Genomic DNA, 17,478 nt, shown 5'->3' with positions numbered 1-17,478 from the left:
CTGCCAGCTCCCACCACAGCAACCTCATTTGATATCAGGCGGTAGTGTATTTTTGGCGGCGTTTAAGCTGATCTCACGCGACAAATCTGGCCTTGCGTTTTCATTTCATTCCGGACAAAGTGAGCCGCTCCAGCGTGGCTATGAAGGTAGGTACGCGTTCACGTGATAACCGCTTCTGATAGCGGGGAAATCCGACGAAGCCATCGCGCGCTGACATTTGAGAGGGAACGCAGGAGGGATCAGCCGCAGGTAAACCCCACTGCCCTTTCCAGCGGCAGATCTTCATCCGTCCCCATCTGGAGCCCAGCCCCTCTGCCGACCGGGTGGAAACCCCGCCGATCTGGGTTCCTCCCGTGGGGACATTGCTCGGCGTTATCTGCCGCCGGCCCCGCTCACCCCTCGGACGCTGTCGGCCCCGCTCACTCTCTCGGACGCTGTCGGCCCCGCTCACCCCTCGGACGCTGTCGGCCCCGCTCACTCCCTCGGACGCTGTCGGCCCCGCTCACCCCTCGGACGCTGTCGGCCCCGCTCACTCCCTCGGACGCTGTCGGCCCCGCTCACCCCCTCGGACGCAGTCGCTCTCGTTGCCGCCGCCCGCCTCGGTCAGCCGGGCGCGGCCGGCTGGTGCCGGCCGCCGGCGCGTTAGCCGGCGGCCGCAGCGGGGGCCGGGCGCTGGCGGCCGGGTGCGGCGCCGATGCCCCCGGGCCGGGCCGGCCGGACCGGTCCGGCCGGCCGGGCGCCGCTCCAGCGCAGCCCGCCGGCCTGACGGCAGACGCGCCCCAAGCATGAGTCCGAGCGGAGCGGAGGTGCACGCGGTGCCGGCGCCGCTCGGTGCCGAGTTTGACCCGGTCAGGAAGGAGGAGCAGCTCGTCTGCGTGACCAGGTGAGGTGGAGGCGCCGCGGTCGGCGGCCTCCCCCCCCCCCCAATAAGAATCCCCGCCGGCAGAGCGATAACGCGGACCAGACGAGGGCCGAGGTTTGTCGCATTCTGAGCGATGTCACCAACAGGACGGGTGTTTTATATTTGTCTCGGGTCGGTGAGGTTCTGTTCCTTCTCCCGGGGCTTACCTTTGGTCTAGGGCACCAATAAGTCTATCTTCGATCCAGAGCAGCATGCCGGATAAAAATACAAGTTCGGCTGAAAAGTAAGGTATGTTATTGATCACAATCGTCTTCGCCGCGAATGCCATTATTACATTTGCTGCATAATGGAGCTAATCACCCAGAAAACAGATATTGGTGGCATAAATGGTCATGAATCCTTAGCGACAATTGTCTGTTATTGCGAGATGCGTGGGCTCCAGATGTGCGTTTAAACTCGCAAACCATCTTCAAGCAGAATAGAAGTGTCTGTTTTTATGTCCGTTCACCATGCGTATAGCGTTACTACGCCTCCACAAAATAATAAAGCCCTAGGCACGCGTTTCGGTAACTGGGACAATGTTATGTACAAACTTGGTCAATTCGTCATGGCATACATTGATGACATAATTTAGAGATGGGTTCGTTTTCACGGCATGGTGTATTATACCCGAGAGCTGACAGCACCCGTCGCTGGTAGCTCCCGCTCTTGTGTGCCAGCTGGGGTATTTCTCGCGCACGTGTGCTGGAGGGGTGTCCCGAGTCAGAGGGCTCGCTGGGGACGGGAGCGGGGCCACTGGCGCTCAGGACCAGTGGGTCGAAGCGCCAGGTCAGCCGCGCGCGAAGCTAAATACTAGACCGGGGCGGCGCATGGCCGCTCAGAACGCGGCTCACGCTGTCAACGTACGCCATGATCTTTAGTCAGCAAAATGCATGTTATATGATGAACGAATAACTCTTTAAAACTGAGATATTCATATATCATGTACGTAAATTCACCCCAGGTGACATTCTGTGCTCTAAGACCTTCCGAACCAAGGGTTTGGTTTTGCCTGATCTCAAAACATTTTGGAGAGAGGACAGCGATATTTAGCGGTGATGATGTTTGCACGGATGATAACCTTCTTGTATTTGTGCCATCGGCTGGATAGTAACGTTGAACCTTGTGTAAAAGGGCACGTTCAGACCCAGAGTGATAAGCTTGCGCCACTTTAAAGAATCGTGTTCACAGAAAACTTACTTTTTGGTCGCATGTGTCTTGTCACTCACACTCACTTTGCATCTTTTGTGATGCCCTTTTTGGCCTTCCCCTTTGAGCAGTAACAGTTCCGCAGAAATGTTCCCTTAGCCCAGTGATGGGAGACGGGGATGCGTTAATGACGCTCTCGTTGTGGGTAGCATTTGGATCCGAAGCGCTATATCCAAGACGAAGAGCGATTGTGGCGACATTTCAACTGTTTGGACTTTGTTGCGGCTGGAAGGCATCGAGTCCAAATTATGTGAAGTTGAACGGCAAAATGCGAGTTTCGCAAAAATAATTTTCTCCCAGTCATGAAGGAAATATTATTGGAAAACTTGTTTGGCAATTCAGTCCGTGCCAGCCGATTCCTCCCGTATTACTTGTCTGTGTAAGCTTTCAAAGTGACGGACCGGGACGTGTTACCGAGTCACGGACTGGGACGTAACTCAGTAACACGTCTCGGTTAGCTTAAGTAGTTGGGTAACGCGTCGTGTTACCGAGTCACGGACCGGGACGTGTTACTGAGTCACGGACCGGGACGTGTTGCTAGGTTGCAGACCGGGACGTGCTACCGAGTTACGGACTGGGACGTGTTACCGAGCTACAGACCGGGACGCGTTACCGAGTTAAGGACCGGGACGTGTTACCAAGCTACAGACCGGGACGTGTTACTAGTTACGGACCAGGACGTTTTGCCGGATTACAGACCGTGACGTGTTACTGAATTATGGACCGGGACGTGTTACCGAGTTACGGACCGGGACGTGTTACTGAGTTATGGACCGGGATGTGTTACCGAGTTACCGACTGGGACGTGTTACTGAGTCATGGACCGGGACGTGTTACCGAGTTACCGACTGGGACGTGTTACTGAGTCATGGACCGGGACGTGTTACCGAGTTACGGGCCGGGACATGTTACCTCTGTCCTGCTCGCTGGTATCTCGGCCATCCATGTTGTCGTTCCCGTGCGGCGGCCTGGGATTATGCCCACGAAGCACCATAAGCATGTGTGGTTCGGTTGTGCTCAGATTAGAGCTAGGAACCTTGTAACGCGTTTGCTTTCTTTCCTTTGGCGTAATCGCAGCGCACAGTTGGAACATCAGCTATGACGAGATCTTTGCATGACGGCCAGCTGTGTACGCGTTGTAAAAAGAGAAAGAAGCTCAAAAGTCACACAACGAGCAGATCATATATGGCTGTTTTTAAGCCCAGCCGTATGAACAATTGCAGCTTTAAACATGAGAAATACAGTGCATTGAATGAGTCACCCGCGTTTTCTGCGTCCGTTCGAACCGTTTAACAATTCGACTGGGATTACAAAATGATAACGAGAGCTTGGCGACATCTGATCGGATAAGCGTCAAGTTCTGCGATCAAACGTGATCACGAAGTTACGTTGCATATTTAACGAGAGTTCCATAGACAGCCGAACCGGTACTCAATGCTGGCTCTCGTTTTTCTACTTGCTCATCCAGCGTCCGCACTCCGTGCATATATCGTCTCTGCTAAAATCGCTAATTCCCCGGATGCCAGAGCCGGAGAGAGGGAGAGGGCACATCGTTCAAGGGCACCAGGGTTCCCTCTCCTGTCCGGTTAACGGGGGCTCGTCCGCCGAGCGAGGTGCACCACCGCAAACGGACCGCACGCCCCCCTCCCTCCCCTCCCCTCCCCACCAGGACATCTCCCGGCCCGCAGTGCAACGTGGCCGGACAGCGCGGCGTCGCTCAAAAAATCGGCCCCCGTCTCGTGCCAGCGGGTCCTTACCCTTTCTGGGAATTCCGGTCTGTAGGGCGCCCCGCGGGCACCGTGCCGGCGCGTCTGCCTGGATTATCGGTCATCTTGACACGCGACGCTCCCGCCTCCTGGAAGATGAGCATGACGTTGATTGCTGGCAGTTGATTTTTATTTTGGTGTTATCATTCGCGAGACAAGTGTATCCGTGTGCGATGCGGCATATTTCAGCCAGTTGGGGGACACGTGATCCTATCATTTGCGGCGACGGTTGATTAATTGACTGATACGGACTGCGGAACACGGCGTCGCCTCGCAGGCCGGACGCTGGCGGTGGTCACCACTCCTGCGGCCGGCCGATGATGGGTTCGGTGGCGACCGATTGGTATGTTATATGGGCTCGCCGCATGCTCTTCTCCTGCAGTCTCAGTTGCATCAGCAAGATATCGGTTTGATTTTTCCCCATTTCGCAATTATGAAACCGCGCTATGAATTGGGTCGATGCAATGTGTCATGCGCACTGCGGCGTGGTGGGCTGAAAGTGGTGCGCTAACTTGTTTGGCATGCTCGTTCTTTCAATAAGCCATAAGCCCTGTAATCATTTAATACACGCAATTAGACGCATTCCTTGTTAACGCTTTCTTAGTGATCTGCCTTCCAAACCTGCTGGCACCGTGACGCATGGAGAGGATGCCAAATGTTTTTTTTTTCTTAACATTGCAGTCGGTGGTTCAGCGGTCCCGCCATGTGATCGAGTCACACGATCGACATGTCTGTGATGAGAACGCCTATCCAGTAATCCCCTCCACACCGTTCAGATGTGTGCCATCGGCTTGTTGCAGGCGCTGTGCTGTATGTGCAAAGTCGAGATTTGGCTGGACAATGGCAAAGACTTTAGGCTTTTAGTTTTGGTCTAGTTTTGGGCTTTTGGTCCCCGTTCATGGATAGACTGAATTTTTCGCTCAGTCACTTTGTATACCTTTGGAGGCCTGGACCCCGATAACTTTATTTTATTTCAACAATAAAGCTTTGGTGATGCATGAAAATAACGGTTTCTTAACTTCCGATTGCTCCCGAATCTCCTCAGTAATGTTTGAGTGTGCCGCCACGGGTGAGAACGTTTTACGTTCTGATGCGTTTTCCTGTTCCGACGCAAGTTCTCTTTCTGACGCGTGCTCCCGTTCTGACGCGTGTTCCCGCTCTGACGCATGCTCCCGCTCTGACGCATGCTCCCGCTCTGACGCGTGTTCCCGTTCTGACGCGTGTTCCCTCTCTGACGTGTGTTCCCGCTTTGACGAGTGTTCTCGTTCTGACGCGTGTTCCCGCTCTGACGCGTGTCCTCTTTCCGTTGCAGTGCCATGGCGTTCCCCCCGTTCGGCGCCGCGCCGCACGGTGCCGGCGGTATGCTGCCGGGTTACACTGTCGCCCGGCCCAGCTACCCGGTCATGATGCCCGACGGCTTCGCCTCCGGCGTCCCCTACGGTCCAGGTGAGTCGCCGTCCCCTCAGGGGTTCACTGAGGATGGCGTGGCTGCCGCCCCGTGGAACCGTCAGTGTTAATCCTAGCGGTCAAGGGACTGCCGCCCACGGTGCGCATCGTTGGCGCTCCTCTTTATCGAGGTACTATCGCTCTGTTCATCAGTAACGTCCGTTCTCGAGAATTCGGCGGGTATGGGGAGTACCCTTCGCATATTTTCTGGGACTTGTAGGCATCATTAGGCTGTCTTCGTAAGCCACGCATAGTCATCTGCATGCTTAGGCCCACGGGTTTATGAGAAATAAAGTTGTGGGCATGGCACGTTGTCGGCTCACCTTTGCACGTCTGGCGGTTTGACGTTATGAGCAATTGTGGCGCTCATTCGAAATGTTTGGCATTTCAGCTTTACGCGTCAGCTGTGTGGCTGAGTATGCGTCGAATAATCGATTGGGTTTAAGTTGCCACTTTTATTTCATATTTCAACGCAGCAGTACAGCATCGCGTTCCGCTTCAGCCTAAAGCTCGCCAGTCTGTGCTCAATGCTCGTTTCAAGAATTTATTAGCAGCACAAAAGTCGAACAAATGACTCGCTTTGAGTGCAAGCCCATTCACGCCACTTGCGCAAGCTCCTGCGCCCATGTGTCACCTCCCATATTCGCTCACGCGCCAACTTTGCACGAGGTGAGGCCCACATGTGAGCCAGGCTGTGTGCCGCCGCGGTCAGTGGTCGCCGCTCAGTGCCAGTGTGGTGCGCTGTGTGTCCGGACGGTGTGCCATTCAGGCCCAGACGCCATCAGCTGACCGCGTTTGGTAGACTGACTCCCGTTGAGATCACTGACTCATTTAAGGCGTCCCTCACCCCGGACACAAGTGTGAGATTGATCGAGTCGTCAGTGAGTAATCATATCATTTTCTCATTTCATTTGTTGTTGCATCCTTTTCGACAACGTATCCTGTTTTCAGACTTCAGACAGGTCTTGGGATGACAAGGTAATTACAGCCTGTTCAGAAGAATAACACAGAATAAAACTGGAAGTCATATCATCAGCGCCGTGAATACAGACGCCTGTTGGGCCTGATAGGACGACCTGCACTTCCACATGCCCGGTGTAGTTAGTGTATCCGCGTGGAGGTATTGTGGCCTAGGTGTGCGCCACAGGGCTGTAGGCCGTATCGGCTCGCTTGTCTCCAGCGCACCCGTCAGCGGGCGCCGGACCAGACCAGTCCGGCCGCGAGTCATGCGCCTGCTGCACCGAGCTGACACCGCCAGCGGGCGCCGGACCAGACCAGTCCGGCCGCGAGTCACGCGCCTGCTGCACCGAGCTGACACCGCCAGCGGGCGCCGGACCAGACCAGTCCGGCCGCGAGTCACGCGCCTGCTGCACCGAGCTGACACCGCCAGCGGGCGCCGGACCAGACCAGTCCCACACGCCTGCTGCACCGAGCTGACACCGCCATCGGGCGCCGGACCAGACCAGTCCGGCCGCGAGTCATGCGCCTGCTGCACCGAGCTGACAGCGTCAGCGGGGCCGCCGGTCACGCGCCGAGCGCGACAATAGCCCAGGCACTCTATCTCTTAAGCCCCGCCCGATCTAAGAACGACAGCCCGGCCTCGTGCCGCTGTCACGAGAGCCGCCCCCTCCACGGACCGCGCTGCAGGACGCTGCAGGGTGTGAGCCGCGCGGCCAGCGCCCCTGTCCCTGTCCCTCCTGTAGCGGCAGGTCAGCGCCCCTACCGATGGCGTGGGTCGCAGAAGCCGTACGCAGCGCTGCCGGCCGCGCCTGACGCGGGCGGGTATCCGGTGTCAGGCTCGGCAGAATCGCGGGGCCTCACTCAAAGGGTCACGTGGCCGACTGTGAGGCCGCTGACAGCCTGTCTGGTGCGCTTTCGAAGCGATGATTCCCTCCATTAGCGGGCAGAGTGGCGTGGATGGGAACGTGCGTGAATCGCGAAGGCGCTTGCTCTGGTCAGCGGTGCCGGTCGATGCTTTCCCTTTTGATAGCTAGAGCAAGCAGGCAACGGCCTGCTTGATGGAAATACCAGAAAATCAAGTGAATGATATTATAATTCTAAGTTATTGCATATATGTCTGCAAGAATTCGTCGTTAGTAACACAGAGCTTAGGGCCAGGAGCGCCGCCGCAGATTATGGAAACTGCCGCCCATGGCGGTACTCACTCATTATGTTTGTTCGATTCGTGCGCATTAAACGGACGACAATTTCAGCCTCGTCTATTGACCATCAACCTCAACATGCCTATGAACCAGACCCACAAATGCACACGTAGGCAAGAGTCGGCTCCTCGCAACATCTTCTCCTCCACATCCCCCAACCTTCTTCGGGCTGGTGACCGTAGACAGCTGGCAGCCCACGGTGTCGGTGACGGCGACCCGGGTCTCCGCCCGGACGATGTGCCGCCGTCGCTGAGAGCGCCCTGCTGTTGCAGCGTCCGGCAACAGCAACGGCCGCAAGCAGCGGCGTGAGCGCACCACGTTCACGCGTCAGCAGCTGGACATCCTCGAGGGCCTGTTCCAGAAGACGCGCTACCCGGACATCTTCATGCGCGAGGAGGTGGCCATCAAGATCAACCTGCCGGAGTCGCGCGTCCAGGTGAGCGCATCGCGAACACAGCGCCAGCCGGGCAGGGCGGCTGGCGCACGTGAGAACGCCCCCAGATCGACCCGACCCGAAGCCGGCGTGCAGCACGCGGAGAAAGCCGCGGACACCTGGCGCCTGTCGTTGTAGTCCCGTCCCCGTGTTTGATAACTATTTCTGGTGTTAGAGCGAGGTCCGAAAAGGTGCGCAATGCGTGACTTCCCAGTAAACTGAAGCGTTCGACTTCGCCTTCAGGCGTAACGTGTTGGAAGGTAGCGAATGAAGAGAAACATCTCATTCCGCTGCTCTTTTTGCCCGCGGCACTTTTCAGTACTCCTGTTTGCATGGCTAAGATTTCCTTTTTGGCCTGGATGATAATGGATGCATTAACGACTAAAAAATTTAATGAATACCTGAATTCAGTCTTCCCTGGAGACGTTGGTGTTGGATCACCCAAAGCACCCGATGGCCAAAACTAGGCGGCCAAAACTAGGCGGATCTAAGTGACGATAGCCATCTTGACACTGCGTTGTGACGGCCGGCCGGATCCTTGTAACGCCCGCGCCCGCCGACCAATCGGCTCAAGACTCCAGAGATCGCTTCCCGGGACAGCGTCAATGACCGGAGAGTGCGGTGACCTTCCGGACTTCACTTCCTTCCCCGATGAACCACTTCCACTCGGCCGTCGAGTCGAAACCGGTCCTCGGTGTCTTCGGTCTGTCTTCACGCCACACTCTGACCGGGCTTAACCCTGCTTACCTCTTGACCTTCGACGTTAAAGGAGGCTCTCCACTTCGTCACCGCCCCTGTGGCAATGTCCAGTTCCCCGAACAGGGCCAGTATTAGTGGAGTTGTCTGAAAGGCGGCTGATCCCCAGACCAGCACCGGCGCCTGAGGATTTGTCGGAAACCACTGCCGCAGTGTGTCAACTCGGCCAACGCCATGTACACAGAAACGCTGTAAGCCGCGCACGAACGTGAAAAATTCCAGACGGGGATTTGTGCTGTGACGCATTCCTGAGGAGAGATTTGTGCTGTGACGCATTCCTGCGAGGGTTTTGTGTTGCCGGGTCAGCGGCCGGTAGGCGGTCATGGCCCTCCGGTGCTTGTCGCAGGCGGCGTGAACACCACCTGTGACAAGCGCGCGAGCCGTGGTGGTGCAGCAGCTGTGACGACCAGATGGCCTTGTTGGCGCGATAACATTAGCGTGATGACGTGAGATCCGATCACTCGATCACATCTGGGTACGTGGGGACGCGTGATGACGTGCTATCAAATGACGTCTTCATGGCCCTTGACGACGTCCGAAGATCGCGTGCCATGGGACGCCTCGTGGCGGTTGGTAATATTGATGACGCCTTGCGGCGTCCGCCGCTATGAGGACAGCTTTTGGCGTCCGGTGATATGACGATGTCCCTCGCAGGTCTGGTTCAAGAACCGGCGCGCCAAGATCCGCCAGCAGGCCAAGCAGACCAACACGAACGGCACGGCGCCGCCGCCCGAGACCAAGCCGAAGCCGAAGCCGCGCACGCGCACGCCGCCGGCAGCCAGCTCGCCGCCGAGCACGGCCGGCGACCTGTCGACGGTGACGCCGGGCACGCCGTCGCCGCCGGCGGCCGTGCAGCGCGCCTCGCCGTACTCTCCGCCGGTCACGTGCTCGCCAACGCCGCCGGTCAGCACGCCCGTCAGCACGCCGCACCAGGTAAGGATGCCGCTCGCGCGCCGGTCCCCCCTCCCCCCGGCTGTGGCTGGAGGCGCGCTCCGCAGGAGACCGCGGCCACCAGCATGTCCGTCCGCACACCCGTGTGCCAGTACGGAAGTCCGTGCCACGGGGTTCTGCTCCGGGTTTCATCGGTAGCACGTGGCGAGGTGGCTCTGGTCACAGTTCCTGCCGGCATGTATGCACTCTTTGACGCGGGCTAGCGAAGCTCCGGTCTCAGTTCCTGTCGGCATGAATCCATCAATAACGTCCCGGATCTGGACATATCGGCCGCCATTAAACGCTATACGGGGAAAAAATCGCTGCATGACTGGCGGAGGCGTGCAGCCGCTGCAGAGCAATTCAGCGTTGTGTGACGATGCCGAGTGCCGTATGATGGTCCTCAGTGTCACATGGCACCTGTTAGAATCGTGTGACGCCTCGGAACGTATTGTGGTACCGTTTAGCATTGTGTGAACCCCAGCGCCAAGTGGTGTCGTGCGAGGAGTCATGTCGTGTCTTGGTGTCGTGCGACGTTTCTCAACTTTGCGTGATGCCTCTCAGCTTCGTGTGACGCTCCTCGACGCCGTATGACTCCCCTTAGTGTCGCATTTGACGCCGGCTGATCCTTTCCCATGCGGCTTAGCCGCAGATCACTGTTGCAGCCATTTCCTCTGACGCCTTCCGTTTGCATCACAGAGTTACGGCGGGGGCTACAACACCATCTGGAACCCGATGGGCGACCTCGTGTCGAACCAGCCGGCGATGGAGAGGCCTTACTCGGCTAATCCGGCTGGTGGGTACCCGCAGTACGGCGGGTACTACGGCAACATGGAGTATCACCTGAACCAGCACGGCCAGATCAACTCCCAGGTGAGCCAACGACCGAGAGGGGAGATGACCGGTGATAATCCCTGATGATCTGCTGACCCGACCACGCCCGTGAGCTGCCGTAGCACAGTTCTAACAGGTTTTAACTGTCTTACACCAGCTAATTCTCAGCAGGATTAGCATTGCGAGCTCTGACCACTTTCGCAGACGCAAGGAAGAATCAGTGTGGAGCCCTGGTTTGAGGAATTCCAAATTTTGCTCTCGCAGTTACTTGCTAACCACTTTTGTATGATACTGTTAGACAGAATCGAGTTATCCCCATGATGAATTTGTATACGTACTTGATTACACAACATCACATGTCCAGAAACACATGAGTAGTGTTACCTGTTATATCCTACCGTTGCCTCCTCGGCGTGTTCGTGTTTGACGCTTAGCGTACCCGTGTCTGACGCTCGGCGTACCCGTGTTTGACGCTCGGCGTATCCGTGTCTGACGCTCGGCGTACCCGTGTCTGACGCTCGGCACATCCGTGTCTGACGCTCGGCGTACCCGTGTTTGACGCTCGGCTTACCCGTGTTTGACACTCGGCGTACCCGTGTTTGACGCTCGGCTTACCCGTGTTTGACGCTCGGCGTATCCGTGTCTGACGCTCGGCGTACCCGTGTCTGACGCTCGGCACATCCGTGTCTGACGCCGCTCGTACCCGTGTTTGACGCTCGGCGTACCCGTGTTTGACGCTCGGCGTACCCGTGTCTGACGCTCGGCGTATCCGTGTCTGACGCTCGGCGTACCCGTGTCTGACGCTCGGCGTATCCGTGTCTGACGCTCGGCGTACCCGTGTCTGACGCTCGGCGTATCCGTGTCTGACGCTCGGCGTACCCGTCCTTCAGGTTAACAGCCACGTGAGCCCGCTGCCGCCGGCGCAGCCCACGGCAGCTCCGGTGAGCCGGCACAGCATCGCCGCCGAGTTCGACTACCGCTACCAGAACTTCCAGGTGTTGTAGGCGGCTACCGCGAGCGCGGCCGCTGCGGCAGCCGGCGGGTCGCGGAGCTGAGGTCAGAGTGGTGCACTACGGCCTCCAAGAGGGGCGGACGGACTGGAGCCGGGAGCAAGTGAACCGAAGCTGACCCGGACGACTTGACCCGGAGCGACTCGTGGCTGACCTCAGCGCGCTGACCGGGGGCGGCGTTGGCGCTGCAGCTGCACCAAGGGATCTCGCGGTGTGGGCGCTTGATCCGGATCACTGGATCACTCTGACCTAGCAGGCGGCCGGTGAAGTGGAGCAAAGCGAGGCACGATGTGCTGAAGTGACGGGAAGACGACGAGGCGCGGGCTTGTGACACAAGAGCCGCTATTGACGTCATTTGTGCCAGCCAAGGTCAGGGGGGGGGGGGGGGCGAGTCTGGCCACTCAGACGTCCCAAACCGACCACACCTGTAAGCGCATGTACACACGAGGGGCTTACATACACGCGCGCGCGCACACACCCACACACACACACCCACACGCGCTCGGACGTTGACCCGCGATCCCCCGACGACACACGAACACCTGCATACACACAGACATACACACAAGCGTTTTCTGTGATAGAGCTAAGCTAAGACAGGGTAGCCGCCGCCCACGGGCCTCGCGGGCTGTTTGCCGCGCAAACGGCGTGTGTGCGGCGTGCCAGAGCGGCCCGCTTCCAGAGACGGCTGCGCTGCTGAAGCCAGCTCACCTGCCGTCCTCGTCGCCCGCGGCGTCTCGCGCCTCCGTCTAGGACGCCGCGCGGAGGGCCGGGCGGCGAGCTTTGGCGGCGGAGTCGGGGGCAGCCCCCGCGCCGTCCTGCACCTGTTGTTGTGAGCGTGGCGCGTCCGTCCAACCACACGTGACGGCTCTGTGATGGGACGGGACTGCGCGAAGCCCGGCGGCCAGCGGCGGCACCGCACGTACTGAACACTGTTGGAATAAGTACAATATGCGGACGGGCTGCGATGCGGCGAGGTGCGCCCTGCGTGCGCGCATGCGAACGGTTGTAAAGCATTACATGGACGGCGTTTCGTGTCTGTTTGGTCGGCGGCTGCCCAGGGACGACGCAGGATGAACGGAGAGTGTCGAGTCAAAGCCGAATTCAGAGTCGCGCGATGTGACTCATGGGTATCGTGTATGCTTGATGTCTTCAGACACATTTGCCTCGTGTTTTATGTACTGCGGACCCTTATTGTTTTGTTTTGGCGGCATTTGACGAATGCGGTGGAAAGTCTGTGTTAACAGTACATCCTCCGCAGCAGCCATAGAAAGCAGTTACGCGCACTGTGTCCGAATCCATTCCATTCTGGTCGGCTTTTTAGATCGCTTTGTGTTATGTGTAAGCGTCCCTACCAGTGTTGCTTGACATCAATTTTCGAGAAATAATAATGTGATGAAAAGCATGTTTTCTTATCCCGAAACGCTCTGTACCACACAAACGACAAAAGGTACTTGTTGAGATCATGGCTCACCCAAGTAAGTCTCCTGCTCTGAACCCTAGTCTGTGTGAGTGTACGCGACGAGCGCAAATTTAGAGGTCAGGGCCTACCCAGCGGCGGCTCCTACGGCTCTGTCTGGTGAGGCCTATTCAGCGACGGCTCCCGCAGCTCCGTCTGACGAGGCCTAGCCAGCGGCGGCTCCTGCAGCTCCGTCTGACGAGGCCTAGCCAGCGGCGGCCTCCGCGGCTCCGCAGCGGCTCCCGCAGCTCCGTCTGGCGAGGCCTACCGACAGGCTGACCCCGCGCCGCCCTGGTATACGGAATGTTGCTAAAGCCATGTTCCACAATGTAATCAAGAAGGAGCCAGTCCGGCCAGAATCTCGCAAGAAGCGTGCGGTCGCCGGCATAAGCGGATCTAACATAGCTTATGTGAGCGGTAGATCCGAATCAGCGAAAAACATCCGATGCGGTCGCGCCTGACAGATCCGTGTCGTATCAGCTGACTTACGGCAGCGCGTCACGATTATAAGAGTCCAGAGCGTGTGCGATCGAACGACGGCTTGGTTTGCAGGCACTGTAAGAAGCTGCGGACAGAGATGCATGGGTGCCGCACGAGATTTCGTGGTTTTAGCGAACAAAGATCGGCCAGTAACTGTTGACCCAGGCATGGGGGATTTTGTGCACTCGGCACATTGCATACGTGTCTGCCGAGTCTTGTCTGCGATTATGTCTCGATGAGTCTTCAGTAGACTTCTAGTCGACATATATGCTGGAAAGGTTTAGGGATTTAAAAAGAGCAAGCAGCAGCGCCGGGAGCAAGAGTGACATTTCTGCATGCTACTTAACATAATCACGCGCTGCGATAGGCGCCTCGGATAGCGCGAACTGGGATCATTAAAAGCAAAATTTGTAATGTGTTATTTGTAAGACTCTGTATGGCAAACACCTGTATTGGAATGCTCCAACTTCTGTTAATTCTAGAGATGGGAACCCTTTGAAAAATTCAACATTTGTAGAGAACAATACAGTTTTCTCCTCAAGATGTGGCCATGACTGCAAGCGGCTGCAGGATCAGCTCCAGCATGTCAACATCCAAGATGTTTAGTGATAAACGACATATTTAACCTGCGATTTCGGGTCCTCGGTCTCGATCGCTTGCAATCATGGTTTTCCTTCCACGGATGGGTTGGATTTTCCGATGATGTCAGCCTCCTTCGGATGACTATGACATTTCTGTGTCTGTGACACCTTTCCGATGATGTCAGTCTCCTCCGGATAACGATGACATTTCTGTGTCTGTGACACCTTTTCCGATGATGTTAAACTCCTTCGGATGACAATGACATTTATGTGTCTGTGACACCTTTTCCGGAGGCGATTCAGGTACGCTGTTGCTCTGTGTGGACGCTCATGGCATCTTTCCAAACGGACCAGCAGCCCCCCACGGCACAGTTCGCGATGTTCACCAAGATGTCGTCGGTGGTGTACGGCCATGGCCCGCCATCCAAGTTCTAGATGTTTTTTTTCTGTCCACCAGCTAATCGGTTCCACAGGAGAAAAAAGCCATAAACGTTTTGGGACGATCAGATATTTCCAAAGGCGCTGACCAAAACTGAACGTTCACGCGAAAACGTGCACTAATGGTTGCGTATGTGCTGTATGAAGAGGTACGAAATGGCTGGCACGTGGACGTGGCCGTCGTAGCGCGCTTTCACGCTATCGAGGCATGGTGTTGAAGACTGTTGAGCGAATCGTTACATAGCGAGAAAGAAAGCCACCGCAAACACACACACAAACACACACCACACACCCACACACACACACACACACACACCCACACCACACACACACCCACCACACCACACACACACCCACACACAACACCACACCCACCCACACCAACACACACACACACACACACACACACACACACCACACCCACACACACACACACACACACACCACACACACACACACAACACACACACCACACACCCACCACACACACACACAAACACCCCACACACACCCACACACCACACACACACACCACACACACACACACACACAACACACAACACACACAACACCACACACCACACACACACACACACACACACACACACACACACACACACACACACACACACACACACACACACACACACACACACACACACACACACCCACACACACACACACACACCACACCAACACACACACACCACACCACACACACACACACACCACACACACACACACACACACACACACGTGCACAGACACACAACTTTGCCGCAACATAAGGCAAAGCCTGACTTTAAAGAGCTTTTGTTTCTTGCTCAGCAACATTGATAAACAAGTTGGCTGAACCCGGTGAATTAATCTGATATGCATGTTTAGCGTGTGTGTGTGTGGGGGGGGGGGGGAGTACGCAAGAGTTCGCAATCGGAGAGGCACAATAAGCAAAAAGTTTTCAAACCCCTGGTTAGCGCGCTAAAGGCGGGCGACATTCCAATTTTTTAAAGCGACGTGACGCATGTCGCCACGCTCCTTTTATGGAGCGCCAGCGACAGCATTGGCTATATTAGCGCTAAGGGGCCGTGGTGCACCGGGGCTTCGAATCCGAGCTCGGGCTGTTGGCGCCCAAGGCACTGACCACTCGGCTATTATGCCCGCTCGCGAAAATCCTTGCATAAAGGGTAAAACAACGTCGCACATTCTCGATTTGTGTAGATTTATTTGTCTGCCGCAAATTTGTAATAGTCAGCATGCATCAATGCTCATATTATCACATGTCATAACTTGATAGAATGGAAGGCACGTGCCCCTGGGGGCACGGCGCATGCACGCCTGTGATGTTCAGCCATCTGATCATATATTGTTGAGTGGTAGGGACACGGTGAAGCAGTGGGGGTTCCGCGTCTTCCCATCGGATTAGATCCGCTGCAAGAGCGAGCGAATGGCGTCCGTTCGCCTCGCGCAAACATATGCATGACCTGTGAAGATGGAGCTCAACACGTACTTAAGTCACAGGAAAGAGTAACGGGAAAGACTAGCCTGATGCGCATGCGCGCGCGACCGCATCTGTGCACGATTCGCACCGCGAAAGTAAAGGCTCGAGCTGTTTACAGGTGCTCACACGCCCCGCCATAGATGTGATGGAGTAGACTGCAGGAACTTTATAGCGGACAGGTGCAGTCATCTTGTCACTGCTGACGAGGAGCAGGAGCATTAACTACGCCAGTGATTCAGAGCATGGCAGGCTGCCGCGGGGGGCAGGAAAGTGTCTGTCGGAGTGTGGAGAGGGGGAGCGCAATTAAGCTGGTGTTCGGTCGCATAGACGACGACATGTTTGTGGAAATAGCACTACAAAAGACTTGTGCCAACATAATCTAAAAGCGAGGCGTAAATCGTGATTGTTATGTGGTAGTTCCCAATAAACGCAAGTATGTAAATAAGAAAAGATGAACGATATAATGTTAACAATGCTTAAAGTATGATGACCTATATCATTTTCTGGGCTCGATACCTTCAAAGATAACACCACCATTTGGGCAGGACCTCTAGCACTCACTCGCAGGTCAAGATTAGGCGCGTAGGACAAAATTAGGGTAGTGAGACTGCAAAACAGGCTCCTCTTATTTTCCTCCAACATCCCCGAGTCCTTTTCTGAAAGGCCTATTTTGCGGAATTATCCATTCGCGTGTTCGGCCATTAATATCAACAAAAATGTATTTCCGTCAAAAGCTTTAATTCGCTGCATCGACCTGTGGCCAAAGCATTCGTGCGACATATTTTGTAGCCAAACCTTTGCAACAAATTGTCTAAGATATCAAAACGAGTGTCTTTGGGAGTAAGTGTGACCGAGTTGATAGATTAGGCTATCTACATACTGATAACCTAACAGCCCGAATTGTTTGTGTTCGCGACACAAACGGGCGAAAACATGCACTCTAAACGGACAAGCAATTTATCGGGCCCGGAATACAATGCACAGATTAGCGTTGCTCTAACTGGAGAATGCTGCCGTCGTCCCCGACTGTGCTCGAAAAGTCTTGCCGTTAACTTGCAAAACAAACGCACTTGGTGTAACCTATACACGCGCCCGGGTGGCTGGCTAGGTACCTTTCGCTCGGGTGGGGGGTGGGGGTCAATTGGACCCCCTGAGATCTCGGGGACTAAGAAAGCTAGAGACACCAAATTTGCAGAGGGTCCTGACCTGTACGCAAACTCCCTTAGGTCAATGTTTGAGCTTCCTAGGTCATGACCTTAAGGTCAAATAAGGTTAAACAAGGTCAAATACCACGTTGGTCTCCAAAGCGCCCCCAGAACCTAGGCAACCGTTTCTAAGCAAGAGGTCAAAAACCCATTTGAGGTCAGTGACCTTGTTTGGCCTGTCGAAGGTCTGGTGACCAAGATCATACAAGACTGCTCTGAGTTTTGCATTTGAAGAAGCGACAAAGATTACGCTAGGCAGTATATTCCTAAAACAAAATGCTAGCCCGGGTCATCTTAGGTCAATGACCTTTTCTGACCTCTAAGAAGTCAATGGAACGTGTATGATGCGGTTCCTGCTGTCAATAAATTG

The 17,478-nt window shown here is 55.8% G+C and overlaps 1 protein-coding gene across 1 annotated transcript; it reads left to right on the top strand.

Moving 5' to 3' along the window:
* The first annotated feature begins 785 nt into the window (after positions 1-785).
* Positions 786-11,441, top strand: LOC119099005 (homeobox protein OTX). The gene is made up of 7 exons (XM_037222055.1): positions 786-883; positions 5,189-5,322; positions 7,757-7,920; positions 9,328-9,493; positions 9,672-9,691; positions 10,303-10,476; positions 11,328-11,441. Exons 1-7 carry the CDS (start codon positions 786-788, stop codon positions 11,439-11,441), a joined length of 870 nt encoding a protein of 289 aa, XP_037077950.1.
* Positions 11,442-17,478: the final 6,037 nt, after the last annotated feature.

Source organism: Pollicipes pollicipes, unplaced genomic scaffold, assembly GCF_011947565.3.
Source record: "Pollicipes pollicipes isolate AB1234 unplaced genomic scaffold, Ppol_2.1 Scaffold_2555;HRSCAF=2994_pilon_pilon_pilon, whole genome shotgun sequence".
Lineage (NCBI taxonomy): Eukaryota > Metazoa > Arthropoda > Thecostraca > Pollicipedomorpha > Pollicipedidae > Pollicipes > Pollicipes pollicipes.
This window is presented reverse-complemented; position numbering and strand designations above follow the sequence as displayed.